At 53.4% G+C, this 13,510-nt stretch overlaps 4 protein-coding genes across 4 annotated transcripts; 2 read left to right on the top strand and 2 right to left on the bottom strand.

The window, feature by feature from the left end:
* Positions 1-598: 598 nt before the first annotated feature.
* On the top strand, positions 599-2,088 carry NCS54_01115600 (Hypothetical protein; the record flags this gene model as incomplete). The annotated part of the gene is made up of 2 exons (XM_053156440.1): positions 599-679; positions 748-2,088. The coding sequence occupies 2 exons, from the start codon at positions 599-601 to the stop codon at positions 2,086-2,088; spliced, it is 1,422 nt and encodes a 473-aa protein (XP_053012415.1).
* Positions 2,089-2,447: 359 nt separating this feature from the next.
* Positions 2,448-6,534, bottom strand: NCS54_01115500 (Calcium-transporting ATPase; the record flags this gene model as incomplete). The annotated part of the gene is made up of 2 exons (XM_053156439.1): positions 3,718-6,534; positions 2,448-3,671 (listed from the first exon to the last, which is right to left on the bottom strand). The coding sequence occupies exons 1-2, from the start codon at positions 6,334-6,336 to the stop codon at positions 2,448-2,450; spliced, it is 3,843 nt and encodes a 1,280-aa protein (XP_053012414.1). The 5' UTR covers positions 6,337-6,534.
* Positions 6,535-8,881: 2,347 nt separating this feature from the next.
* NCS54_01115400 (Hypothetical protein) lies at positions 8,882-10,241 on the top strand (the record flags this gene model as incomplete). The annotated part of the gene is made up of 3 exons (XM_053156438.1): positions 8,882-9,013; positions 9,070-9,850; positions 9,901-10,241. 3 exons carry the CDS (start codon positions 8,882-8,884, stop codon positions 10,239-10,241), a joined length of 1,254 nt encoding a protein of 417 aa, XP_053012413.1.
* Positions 10,242-10,718: 477 nt separating this feature from the next.
* Positions 10,719-13,056, bottom strand: NCS54_01115300 (Protein kinase domain-containing protein; the record flags this gene model as incomplete). Its single annotated transcript, XM_053156437.1, has 3 exons — positions 10,719-11,410; positions 11,463-12,955; positions 13,010-13,056. The coding sequence occupies 3 exons, from the start codon at positions 13,054-13,056 to the stop codon at positions 10,719-10,721; spliced, it is 2,232 nt and encodes a 743-aa protein (XP_053012412.1).
* Positions 13,057-13,510: the final 454 nt, after the last annotated feature.

The following is a 13,510-nucleotide window of genomic DNA, read 5'->3' as shown; positions in this document are numbered from 1 at the left end:
CAATCATTCAATGATTGGCTCGAGCCGTTGCATCTTGTACCACCTTGATTGATAATGCAACATCCATCGGCATCGGCATCCGTAGCGCATCTATAAATCACCACTGTGTCGTTGGTTGCGTCTCCGTGGTGGTTCGCGCGGGCTCACGGGCAAAGGGAGAGGACCGAGAGAGGCCCTTTCCTCATGTATTCCCTGGTCACGGGATTCGGGGGTCGGGATGCTGATGTAACTCCTCCGAAACCACTTAAGAAGAGGGAAGCCCCGATACCCGCGGGGAAACCCACTTCCCGGATTAGTGATCTCCAGTCTCTTACAGTGACACCAAACAAAGGCCAGCGAGTACCAAACATTAACATCCATTCTAGGCTGCTCAACAGTACAGCCACTTGGGGGACGCACGTGCTTTTCTTTTTTTATACATTCGATGCTGAGTAATTGATCTGCCTGCCTTGGGAAAGAGCGATTGGTTTACTTGTCGACGACGCGCGCCCTTTGATATCGGATGTTCAAGTCCGGACATCATCTCTCACCTTCGAAACACCAGACACACTCACATTGCACATACACGTATCAACGACAAATTCATTCGATCGCCTAGATGTCAGATAAGCCTCTTCCCGCCAAGCGGCGGGGCCGTCCCTCTTCCAACACCCAAGAAGTCGATGAAGCAACTCTCAAGGTAAAATCCTCCGTCAACAAAAATCCTCCGTTTCCTCATTCGGTGGATATTCAAACTTACACATACAGGCCCGTCGCGAGCGCAACCGTGAAGCTCAAAACATCTTTCGCAGGCGTAGACAAGCCGCAGAGGCTGCGCAGGCCAAGCGCGTGCGTCGCCTAGAAGAGGTGGTGGAGGAGATGAGCTCCATATTCATGGCTTTTGTCGACGAGGTGCTCGAGACCGAGGCGGTGCTAAAGAGTCAGCCCGTCCTCGTGGGGAGTCTGAGGAGGTCCATGGCTAGGATCTTGAAGTTGGCGCATGAGGTTGTTGGGCCTGATGAGGGGTGTGAGGGCGTCATGATGAGTGCGCTGCCGACGAGGGAGAAGAGCGATGAGGACGAGGACGAGGACGAGGCGATGGAAGTGGAGGGGAACAGGGAGGAGGAACCGACCAGGTCAACTTCGGAAACTTTGAGCACGTCTCCTGATTCCAACGACGACACCACGACGACTTCGGATTCATCGCAATCTTCAGCTCTAACCGTTCCCCCCAAAACACCACAACCAAGCTTCATGCTCCAAGACCACCCCTTCCTCAAACCCTCCCCTCCTCCACAGCCTTTTGCATTCACGCCATCCACACCCATACCCATACCCCCTCAAATCTTTGCCAATGGCTGGATAGGAACTACACCAGCAACACCAATGCGCAGGATCGACTTTGTCCCCTCACCGTCTTCCCCTCTATCTCAGGACTCTTTTACGTACCGCCTCGCTAGGGCTGCACTCACAGTCGCATACCTCTTCCTCAGCAACGACCCGCACATCCGCTCCATCACAGCCCCCGAAGCTCGTCTCTTCAGCAACCCCCTCCGCGGCAAGGCAAGAGACGAGATGCTAACCCGCCTCCGCTGGCTCCTCGGTCCCGGTCGCCCCGAGATGTACCGAGTCGTCGACCTCCCCTACGGCCGCTACGGTCCCCACGTCTACTCGCGCGCAGAGCTCAACCCCCAGACTGTAGAGGACGTCGGCTGGCCCTGGCCTTCAAAGCCCGCGGGTTCGCAACTCTCTGGCCTAAGCAGATTCTTCAGCATCATCGGCGTCGAGAAGCAGCTCCTCGCCCTCGGCGCAAGGGTAATCGACCACGAGACCTTGGAACTCAACCTGACCAGTCCGCCATTCGCCCACTGCCTCACGGATCCCGGCGCGGAGCAGCCCGCGAGCTGGAGCTTCGTCAACTGCTTCCCCTTCCCAGCCCAGCAGCAGCAAGCCAAGTCCAAGTCAAAGTCCGACATGGCCATAGTGAGGCTTAGCGCCGGAAAGCTCGTGTCAAGTCTGGCGCTAAGGGCCGTGTGTCTCATGCGAGGGCCGGGGTTCCCGAGGGACGAGATTGGGAGTGCTATCGAGGAAGCCATCATCACGACATGACAAGAGGTGGCATCAGATATGGATAATCAAGAGCGAGGAATTAGATGGAAGGCGTTGGAGGATCAAGACAAAGGACAGTTGGATGGATCGGAATGACCAGGCTCATCTCAACTAAACGGGTTTCATGAAAGACAACATATTCAACACGGCATTTATTTATTAGGTGGCAGTGGAATTATTGATTGATTCCTTGGCTATTAAACAATCGCAACCTGTATATTGGTATCTTGGTTCCCTCTGTTTTGTCCGTCATAACGTCGTAACCCGTCATATCAGTACAATTATATGCACATGTCCGGTATATATCCTCCTCTTTCTGTCCTGTAAGATCTAATCAAACAGATGGTGAGCTTGATCCCTCATCTTCTCTTAGATCTCAACAGTGCTTCCCATGTAAAATGCCTCCTCCACGACTGCTGCTGTTGCTGCTGCTGTTGGCGAGGTTGTTGTTGCGCTTGTCGTCGTGGTCCTCGAAGCGATTGCCTTCTGGAAGGTTGCGGCCGTCGTGCCTTGTTCAATGCCACAAATCTCATAAACCGGGCATCTTGGCTTGGTGGTATCGTCGTACCATCGCTCGTTCTCAAAATGGGGTCGTCCTTGAGTGTCTTTGGGTGAAGCTCCAGAGTTGCACCAGCATATTCTCGTCCCAACTTGGCTGCCTCCACAAGACCAAGTAGGTCTATCTCTCTGGGCTGCTTTTCCGTCTCTTGGGCTTTTCTCCTCCTGTCTGAGCTCTCTAGTGCCTCCCTCTGCTCCGCCGTCATAGGGGTCTCATCCTCTTCGGGTCCAGGGGTCAAGTGCATCCTGTGGAGAATGTTTTCCACGTGTCCCATCTCTTGGGGCCCTTGTTGCTGTTGCTGTTGCTCTTCATCTGCCTTCTTGCGCCTGCCACAGCAAAACATCTTCGAGAGGAACGCACGAAGTGGTCTCCAGACGGCGTACCACGCGTGCGAGATCATGGTGAATAGATCTTGAACGATGCTATCCGGGATTTGGCGAATCAACGCACCCAATGGAATCGACATGATGCCAAACAGCAAGCTCCATCCCCATTGGGCACCTGTAAGCGGACTGGTGTCGAACGCTTCACCACCCTTAAAAATGATGACGAACTGACCCGCCACCGTGATGAGTTGCACTCCAATGAACCATGGATTGCGCAAGATCCCCTGGTAATAGATATCGAGTTTGTTGTCTACCCGGCGGCAGTTGTGCTGGTTGAAGAACTGCATCCACACATAGATGTTGAGCACCAGAGTCTGAAGCTTCTCGATCTCAAACTCGGTGTCGGGGTTGAACAAGTCCCATCCGGCGTAATGCACAGTGAAGACGACTGCCAGCTGGTACATGGCTTGGCCCAGGATCATCTTCCACATGGTGATGCTGACAATAGGGGCGTTGCGAGGCTCGGGCTTCCGCTTCAAGAAATCCGGTGACGGATGGTCGGTGGCATAGCCAAGCGAGGCGAAGATATCCATGATGAGGTTGATCCAGAGCAGCTGGACCACAGTAAAGATGGCATCACCAACGAGCTCGGAAACAACCGTGATGATGCCTGCAGTAATGTTGATAGTGAATTGGAACTGACCATCATTAGTCTGGCACTGATAGAGCAAACGAGAATCTTACCTGGCAGAACTTCTTGACCGCATCGTTGACTGTTCTTCCCCAGGCCAGAGCCTTGACAATTGACGCAAAGTTGTCGTCGAGTAGGATAATCGAGGCTGCTTCCTTGGCCACTTCTGTGCCTTGGATGCCCATTGCAAATCCGACATCCGCAGCCTTGAGAGCCAGGGCATCGTTAGTACCGTCACCTGTCACCGCAACCGTCTCGTTCATGCGCTTCAGATGAGATACGAGAAGCAGCTTATCCTCGGGGCTCGATCGAGCAAGAACTTGTAGCCGTGGGATGACGGCGTCCAGCTGCTCTGGAGACAGATCTCGAAACGTAGGTCCGTCCATAGCAATACCACCAGCCGTGTAGATGCCGCACTCAGCCGCTATCGCCTTGGCCGTCAAGAAGTTATCTCCCGTGACCATGCGAACAAAGACTCCAGCAGCTTGGCACTGTCGAACAGACTCAACAACCTCGGGGCGAAGGGGATCGCGAATTCCAAACACGCCAATACAGATCAGTCCAGAGGCTAGCCATTCGAGGTTGATGGCGTCTGGATCATCCTCGGGGCCCTCGAAGATGTCCTCTTCGCTGAAATCCCGATAGGCCAAGGCCACCGGTCGCAGCATTCTGCAAGCGTAGTCCTGTATGGTGTTGCGAAGGCTTTCACGATCTGTCTCTGACATGCGGGCAATGGGTATTCTGAAGGTGGGATCCGACACAATGAAGGCACTATACTCTAGGACAACCTCTGCAGCACCCTTGACCAATAGTCGATATCGACCATTGGGGAGCTTGATGAGAACTGCCATCCATTTCCGAGACGAGTCAAAGGGAAGAATGGCGATGATTGGGCTGTTGGCTCTCTCCTCAGCCAAGCAACCCATACCCAAGTGTTCACGGCTAAATTGCAGTAGAGCTGTCTCAGTGCTTGAGCCCACAAAGGCCATGGAGCCAGAGTCATCGTTCTCAAATGCTGTTGAGTTCAGCGCGATACTGTCCTTGATCAACCTCTTCGATTCTGGTGACAATGACTTTGCGAGATCCACCGAGCTGTCACACTTGATGGTCGAGGCGCGGGACATGGACGTATCGGGGTCAGGGGCGCCAAGGTCGGTATCGTCAAAGTAGGACTCGAGGCCGATGCGTCCAACAACGACAGTCATCTTGTTCTGGGTGAGAGTGCCTGTCTTGTCGGAGCAAACACAGGTTGCATTGCCCATGATCTCGCATGATCGGATCAGCCGCACCAGATTGTTGTCTCTAAGCATACGCTTTGCTGCAAAGGCTAGCGCGATCGTGACATTCAGAGCCAGACCCTCGGGAACAGTGATAACAACGACCGTGATAGACAAGATTAGCACATGCAAGAAATCCTCGGCCTTGTCGGAGGGACCCCCTGTCAGGTCCTTCAGCCTGATCATGAAGCGGATGAACAAGATCAGGAAGAAAAGGGATCCAGCAATAGCACCGATGACGATGAGCTGTTTACCAAGGCGGCCGAGCTTGGCCTGTAGTGGCGTTTCCTGGACATCGTCTCTCAGAGACATGAGAACGCGGCCGTAGGTAGAGTTGACACCGACAGCTGTGACAAGATAATGGCCTACTCCACTGGCAACAGTAGTTCCGCTCAGGATGAAAGGGTCGGCCTGGACTGTGTGGAATGGATCATAGTGGTTCGGGACAGATTTGTGAACAAGGTCTGACTCTCCAGATATGGCGGATTCGTTCATCTGAAGGCTCGAGGCTTGAACAAGAACACCATCCACGGCCACCACGTCACCAGCTTCGAGATGCATGATATCACCGACGACGACATCATACACAGATATGCGCTTCAGCCTGCCCGAACGCATAACCGTAACATCTCTTTGCTGCTTGCGTTCATTGACCTTTTTGAACTTGTGGTTCTTTTGCCAGTCGGTAGCAGCGCTAGCGATTATGATGACGAGGATAGCAACAACGATGGTGACACCATCCACCCATTCAACGCGCGAAGAATCGATTGACTTGTCGACCGACTGGTAGATGCCGATGGCGAGCGATATGGAAGCCGAGATGGTGAGCAGGATGATCAGTTTGTCGTTGAACGCTATCCAAAGTAGCCTCAAGAAAGATTTCTGGGCTATTTGGGGAAGACGATTAACACCAAACACTCGTTTTCGGTCGGCATAGTGATTATCGCGATGTTCGAAAAGGCCATTGGGGAGTAGCGGCGACGGCGGGGGAGGCGAGGCTGCTGAGAGAACAGGAGGTCGTTCTAGGCGGCCAGAGGCCACAGCCTCGTCAAAGGTAACGGTGCCATCGAGGGTCGTCTCGTCGGCACTGAGACCGGATGATATATCGGTGCGCAGACCTGCAGCCAAGCCCAACAATCCGCCAAAGGCGCGAAGCGCGGGAAGACTCCTTGCAGTCACGAGTTTGTGAAGCTGCGTAGGAGTAAAGGCAAAATTGTTCCCCTGAATAGGTTCATCGTCGCCGAAGTCGAGGGAGGAGTTGTCGTCGTTGGTGAGCTGAGACGTTATCTGGTCGTCGGTCTCGGGTTGGAGTTGGAGATGGTGTCGAGCACCCTCAATTGATGATTCGCCGGAGCCGCCATGGCGTTGATCAGGAGCAGGTGTGATTTCGTCCATAGATGAAGAACACAGAACGAAGTCAGAAAAGGAAGCACCAGAAGCCGGGTTGGGCGCTGTGCCACGGGGAAAAGAGAGGGAGAGAGGCCAAAAAAGAGAGGAGAGAACGGAGTCGGATCGCGATCGTTGACTGTGGAGGAAGCGCTGGAACCGGCCGCGTGGGGGATTGGTGTCGGACCGGAAGGGAGCAGCGGGCTCTGTCTACCCCAAATCAGTTCAAGCGTCAATAAAGAGCAGCAGGAGAATAAAGAACCTTAAGAGAACTTCGTCATTTGCAGGCCGGCCCCACTGCGGAATGACCTGGAGAGCGTCTCTGACTGGCTGGTGATGGTGATGCCCTTGTTGACAGGCAATGAGGATGGCCCAGCTAATGCCAGGTTATCCGCTGTGTACGGTTCCCCCAGTAAGAAAAGCCGGAGAAACCTCGCACGTCGACGCTATTCGTCTGCCCTGCAACACACAGGACGACAGTCTGTGGATCAGTGCTGCTTGGTGGGTTGGGAGTTGATCAGTGCACCACTTCCATGGGTCGCTGTCCGTCATCTCGGGGACGCCGAAGCAGAAGCCGCGCAGGCCCTGGATTCTGGTCTTTTTGATCCTCTTGGCCTGCTCGTCGTGATGGTCTGGTTTTCTTGGCTGCTGCATATTGTGCCGATCAAGAGAAAGAGGCCGACCTAGCGCATGCGGCATGTCAGCGTCGTCGTCATCAGGCTTGGCGGCGGAGAGTCGTGTATCTGGATATCATCTCAACAGAGCGAAAGATGATGTGAGGAGCCGGCCGAAGGTGCCGAGAACCCTCGACGTCTGGTGATTTGAGGTGCGTCTTGCGCAGTGAGAGTGCCTCCTTCCTGAGCAAGATTTGGCAAAGCTGGGCAAAGTCTTGGCGTTGAGGGATGCCAAGAGTCCAGTCTGGTGGCAACGGTCGTGCCTTCCTCAGAAAGTCCAACTACCGATTCTTGATTCTTGCTTCAGTCCTGCCGCACTGGCCATGTTGTAAATATCCAAGATGGGTAATAGGACAAGTGTATGGGTCCTCGTCTATTTTCAATATGTCTATCAAGGGCAGTAGTTGAAATGAGGTCGATATTAACATCCATGAACCTCAGGATTTAGCCAGGTACAGGGGAGAGGTATCGAGTGGAAGCCCGCCGTTGGCCGTTGGAGGCAGGGACAAAGCTACAGGGCGCCTGCCGGCACTCAAATCCAACAGCAAGGAAAGTGCATCCCACAGCATAAAAAAACTCGTCAAGAAGAGCAAGAAACACAGACACAAACCACGTGCCCCCAGCGCAAAAGTCCACTCCCTCCCTCCGCTCCATCCCGAAACAACCTCATGATTCTCGTGGGGAGGCCTCACACTCACACATGGACATGGACACATCCGCTCGCGTCCACCCACAAACCACCAAATGCAGAGCGTACACGGGCACAACAAGGTACAACAAATGTGATGATTGCTACCTTGTTCTCTTTTTCCTCACTTTGCAACACCTTCGTATTCGGCACACAGAACACATCACATGACACCGCTCAAGACATCCATGAGCATTGTTCTTGATGTCTTCTCGTGCGTTATGAACTGTTCATTGACCAGGGTCCTCCAAGACTCGTCTCGTCTGCAGTAGCCAATTGACTCTCCCCCCTCTTGATTCGATCGCTTCGGTACCCTGCCGGCCGAGACATGCTACCCTCGGATCGCTCTGTCGATTCGGCGAGTGCCATTTCCAGGGGCTTCGAGTTACACGGGAGACGATCGGGAAGCTCTTGACGTATTGCGTTGCAGAGGCCTTAACGGGAAACTTGTTCAGCTTTGGGAGCTACGAGGCCCACAAACAAGTGTTCGTCCGGCTGTAAGAGGAACCTGAAGCTGCCATGGCTCAACAAGACGTCCAAGACAAGTTCGACTCATGTCCAAGTCCGGTCCCTGCTTCGCGAAACTCAGGGTCCTCAGCGGTCACATTCCCCAGCTAGTTCCCGAATATCGATCGCATGTCAAGACATGGCGATGTCTTTCGCTTCCGTCTGGTATGTGCATGGTGTCTTGTATCAGCTTGTTTGTACATGAGATTCTTGGTGATAAAACTAGCAACCTCACAAGGCTTTGGTGTTACTTCTAGTTTGACCTCAATTCCCAAACCATTCGGATATTGACAATCTGGGCAATGGCTTTCCGTCAAGCCCCATCATTGTCCTTCTTTCACTCCACTTTATCCCGATCCCTATCCACAGTCTCGGTAATGGTTCGTTGACGGTCTTGAGGTTAACATTCAGTATCACTTGTCTCATTTTACTCCTATTCCTGGAGTCCCATCCACCGGATCTTCCCTCATGGTCTAGTCTGACAAGACATTGTTTCCCACATGGCTCTCCCCAGGCAGGAGGTCTCATGTGTGACCCGTCTACGCCAAGACTCTCAGAGTCTTGGTGTTTTGACATGGACGCTCCTCTTCAATCCGTCTATGGACAAAGATTAAAGATTGCACCAGCCGCGCTCGAGGTCGAAAGGATCCTTTCAGGGCCCGCAGGAAACTAGCATGTCGGCACAATGCAGCTCTTGGGATTCCTCCTAGCGATGGCCTACCCAATGTTCCTCGTTCCTGGGACACAGGCCCTACCACATTCCTTTACATCCAGGTCAAAGGAACTGATTGCCCCCAAAGTGATGATCATATCAATGGTTCGTCGTTCCTACCTCGGCGTTATAGCACTTCGTTTGCTCATCCGTCTTGACAGTGGTCCCCAGAGGCTGATGTTTGGTACGACCGTCTACCAGATTCAAGCCTTGGTAACTTGACTTCGTCATGCTATCACTCCCCTGGGCTGTCTATGCTCTTCCCATCGACTTGCTGTATAAAAGGCGGTGCCATCTGCCTGCAGACCGTCGGTGAGGGGGAGATCAACTCTGCGGCATCGCTCATGGCTCTTGTTTTGTCACCCAGATTCGACCTCAGCAGGACCTACTTTCTCCTCGCCGGGATAGCCGGTGTCAATCCCAAACATGGCACTCTGGGCACCGTGGCCTTGGCTCATTACTCTGTCCAGGTCGCTCTCCAGTACGAGATCGATCCTAGGTCCCTCCCCTCCAATTTTCCCACGGGCTACATCTCGTATGGCCGCAATCAGCCTCACGAGTATCCTTTCATCACATACGGGACTGAAGTATTTGAGCTCAACGCCCGACTTCAAGATGAGGCCTATGATCTTGCTTCCAAAGCAGAACTATCAGACGCCGATGGGCCGCGGCAGTACCGCTCCTTGTACGTCCGCATGGGCGAGTCATACATGGCTGCTTCGCGACCACCAAGTGTTGTAAAGTGTGACACAGCTACCAGCGATGTGTACTACTCCGGAAGCAGGCTCTCGGAGGCATTTGAGAATACGACTTCAGTCTGGACCAACGGGACTGGGGTCTATTGCATGAGTGCACAGGAAGACAACGCATTACTCGAGGTCTTGGTCAGGGCTGCAATTGAGAAGCTCGTTGACTTTGAGAGGGTCATTGTCCTCCGAAGCGGTATGGCTCTTACATTGTTCTACACGAAAATGTCTTGCTGACAACCACAGGCTCCAACTTTGACCGCGCCCCTCTTAACCGATCCGACCTCGAGCACCTCACGGATTCTCAGCAGAACGGCTTCTCTATCGCCATCGACAACATATACAATGCTGGTGTCAAGATTGTCGAGGGCATCGTCGAAAACTGGGACTGCAAGTTCAAGGGTGGCGTCAAAGCGGATAATTACGTGGGGGACATCTTTGGCAGCCTGGGGGGAGAGCCAGACTTTGGGTTTGGAAGCCTCACCTGTGGAGAACGTGTCGCTCCTGATGGCAAGGATACTACTTTGGCGATGAAGGAGATGGACAGACGGAAGATCTTGACTCAAAAGTCGTTGAGAAAGGTATAATTCGGGTGATGTAATGTTGGCCGCGAGGTCGGTACGCGCCCGAAGCGTTGCGATTGGAGTGGTCCGCTTTCATTTACGGTTTAATGCGTTTGCCTGCTGAATTCGTATTCTGTGGTAATAGTTCAAGATGTTATGGTAGCTTTCGAGACTGAGCTGGGATGGTTCCCAGAAAACATGGATAATCTGTGAAAGATGAACAAAGAAGCACCCATGGCAGCAATATCGAAAGACAGGCATTTAACATGTATTTTATTCACCATGGTAGACGTTATAACTATTTTAATCCCAACCTATGCACCCCCAATATTGATCCCCCTTTCCATCACCATGTACAACCTTGTAAATCTAGCCCAGTTGAACCCTCCTGCGCCAACTCTCTCGTGTACCTAGTTGTAGCATCCAAAGAAACCAATCGCTCAAGAGAATCCCGTCATAATACACTGTTCTTTTTTAATAGTCATTCTTCATGGGATACCATCACCACTCTGGCTGTGTCCATTCCTCCTGCTGAGGGGCAGCACAGAAATTGTCCCATCCAGACGCAATCCAGAGCAGAGTAAAGTGAAGACCCAGCAAGATCAAACTCGTTCCTAAGCCCCAGGCGCGCGGTCCGCTTGTGAAGTAATCTCTTGATGCTTGTGGGTAGCTCGTTAGTCGAGGTAGGCCGAGGTCCAGGGCGGCGACGGCCACTAGGGGAATAGCAATGTTGAGCTGCACCATAAAGGGCCAGCAAGGGCGAGTCAAGGAAGTGATTTTGACAGCAAAGAGGCCCAGGCGGATGATGTAGCTCAGAAGAGGCAAGCTCGGTCCTGCCATAGCAACAATCTGAAGGAGAAACATGCGCAGCCTGTCTCTCAAGGCGTTGGAGGTAGTGGTTGGAGGCGCCAATAGCAGTGGGGGGGTCTGCGAGCTCCTCCTCTCGTTCAACTCTGGCACTTCAGAGGCGTCTCCCACAGTGGCCACGATAGAACTACGACGACGACCCTCTTGGCTGCGAGAAAGAACCATAGAGTGTGCGGTACGATGACGAGAGACGGATTGTCGGTTCGGATCCAGGCGAGAGCTCTGTGTGCTCTTGGACGGCGACAAGTCTCGCGAGGTAGGCCGAGCTAAAGCACCAAGCTCCTCAAACTTATCCGCTGTGCTCGAGTGGTGACGGTGCCGGGAACCTACATGAGAGTAAGGGCAAAGCTTGTTAGGAAGTAAGACTACGGAGCTTACCGGTGACTGGGGTACCCGGGGGAGCGGGCGAGTCAAGATTTTGGACTCGGCTTCCATTCAGGCCAAGTCCAGGGGCGGCTTCTTCCCTTACCCCATTGTCAAAGCTCATTGTCTCCCTCATGCTCATGGCCTTGAGCACCTCGTTGGCGCTGGGCCTTTCGGCGGGGTTCAACGACAAGAGCCTCTTGAGGAGCTGATAGAGCTTGGAAGGAAGGTCTGGGCGCTCACGTCGCTCATCCTGGAAGCCCTTCCACTGTGTGATCTCTGCTCTGAGCTCATCGACATCCTCAAGCTCTTCCTGGATGGCATTCGCGCTCTTATAGGGAAGCCTTCCGAAACACATGAAATACAAAATCATGCCGAGCGAGAAGATGTCGGACTTGGTGGTGAAGTTTGCGTAGCGTCCTGAGACCGGATCCAGTTTGAGGACTTCCGGGGCGCAGTAGGATATCGTTCCAGTGGTCCCGGACGAGTTGCGGATAACATTTTCAGGCTGGACTTCACCAAAGTCGCTGATCAGGCAGGTGAGTCTACTGCCCTCGTGGTGCAACAGACAATTGCTCGGTTTGAGGTCACGGTGGATGTAGTTGGCAGCGTGGAGATATGCCACACCAGAGGTGATATCTCTGAAGAGTGAGTAAATCTCATCAAAGGATAGTTGGCGATTGCCATGGAAGAGGTCAACAGGAGGGTCGAGTTGGCCCTTGGATCTTCGGCGCATTTGGGCCTTGAGCTCTTCCTTAGTGGCCTCGCGAGGCGCTCCACCGACAATGTACTGGTGAAGATCGCCGCCATTACAGTACTGCTGGAGAATGAAGGCACAGGCTACACTGGGCCCGAAGCGAGTGAGCTGGAAGTCCTCCAACCAGACATGTCGGTACGACACAAGATTTGGGTGGGAGAGCTTAGCAAGTAACTCGACCTCGATGAGAACCTTTTCAAGCCAGGCATGGTCGTCTCCGACAGGAACTCGTTTGCAGGCAAACTGGCCCAGTGGACAGCCGTCAATCTGGTGGCGCACAAGTAGGACGACTCCCTTGCCTCCTCGACCAAGCTCACGTTCCTCGACAAAGAAGGAATTAAAGTAATTGGGACTGAAAGCGTTTCTTCGGATTCTGCTGCCCTCGGTATGCGCAACACCAGGTGTACTCGAAAGGAACTCGGCGTTGCCGTCGTGGAGCTCTGGAGACGGCGAGGTTGGGCTTGGAGAGCTGCCAGCGGCGCCGAGGGCAGGCCCAAAGAGTCTCCTCACAGGGCTCGGAGGTGCATGTTCTGGAGTCGTATCGGGGTTCGCGTTGACAGCGCGAAGCATGCGAAAGTAATCAGGGTCGACATAGCTCTCTCGACGAGGACCAAAGGAACGATCAAAGGTGCGATCATCGGACGAGTCAGGACGGGTAAGCGGCTGATGACATGTCGGACACTCTGTAACGGCGCGGATTTCGAGGCGATGAGATTGAGAGTCGCGGACGACAATGGCGTTGTGGTGGCGGCTGTAGAGGTCAGCAGGCGTTGGAGCAATGCGAGGTAAGGTTACTATGACGTACAGGACGATCTCCCGGCCCTCATGGGGCTGGTAGGGAATCAGCGACATGTTCTCGAGGCAGAAGCATCAAATTGAGGAGAAAGCATCGCAGTCATGATGCGCTGAGGGCAAGATGACAGGCGATGATAGAGGCGGAGGGGGGTTTATGGTGGGAGAGCTTTGGAGGAGGTGCAAGAGGAGGGTTTCTCAGGTGTGAAGCTCGGAAGAGGTGGTGGTGTTTAGTGGCTGCTGACTACCTACCTACGGAGGAGCACAACCTGGAAGGGACCTAGGTAACATGCCCTGGGGATACACCACCACGTAGTAATATCCGACAGGTCGGATGAGAGGTGAGTCATGCAAATGAATGTGTGTTTCTTTGAGGAGTTTTCTTTGTTTCTGCTGTCAAAGTTGAATATTTCAGTGCTCGTGCAAGTTGTGCGCTGCAGGGTAAAGCGAACTGGTTGGGAACTCAGTGGGCTTATGACAGAATATGGTACTAGGAGAGGTTCCGAGCTGCTAT

This window comes from Fusarium falciforme, chromosome 9 (genome assembly GCF_026873545.1).
Source record: "Fusarium falciforme chromosome 9, complete sequence".
Taxonomy (NCBI): domain Eukaryota; kingdom Fungi; phylum Ascomycota; class Sordariomycetes; order Hypocreales; family Nectriaceae; genus Fusarium; species Fusarium falciforme.
The sequence above is the reverse complement of the archived record's forward strand: the minus strand, read 5'-3'. Positions and strand labels throughout refer to the sequence as shown.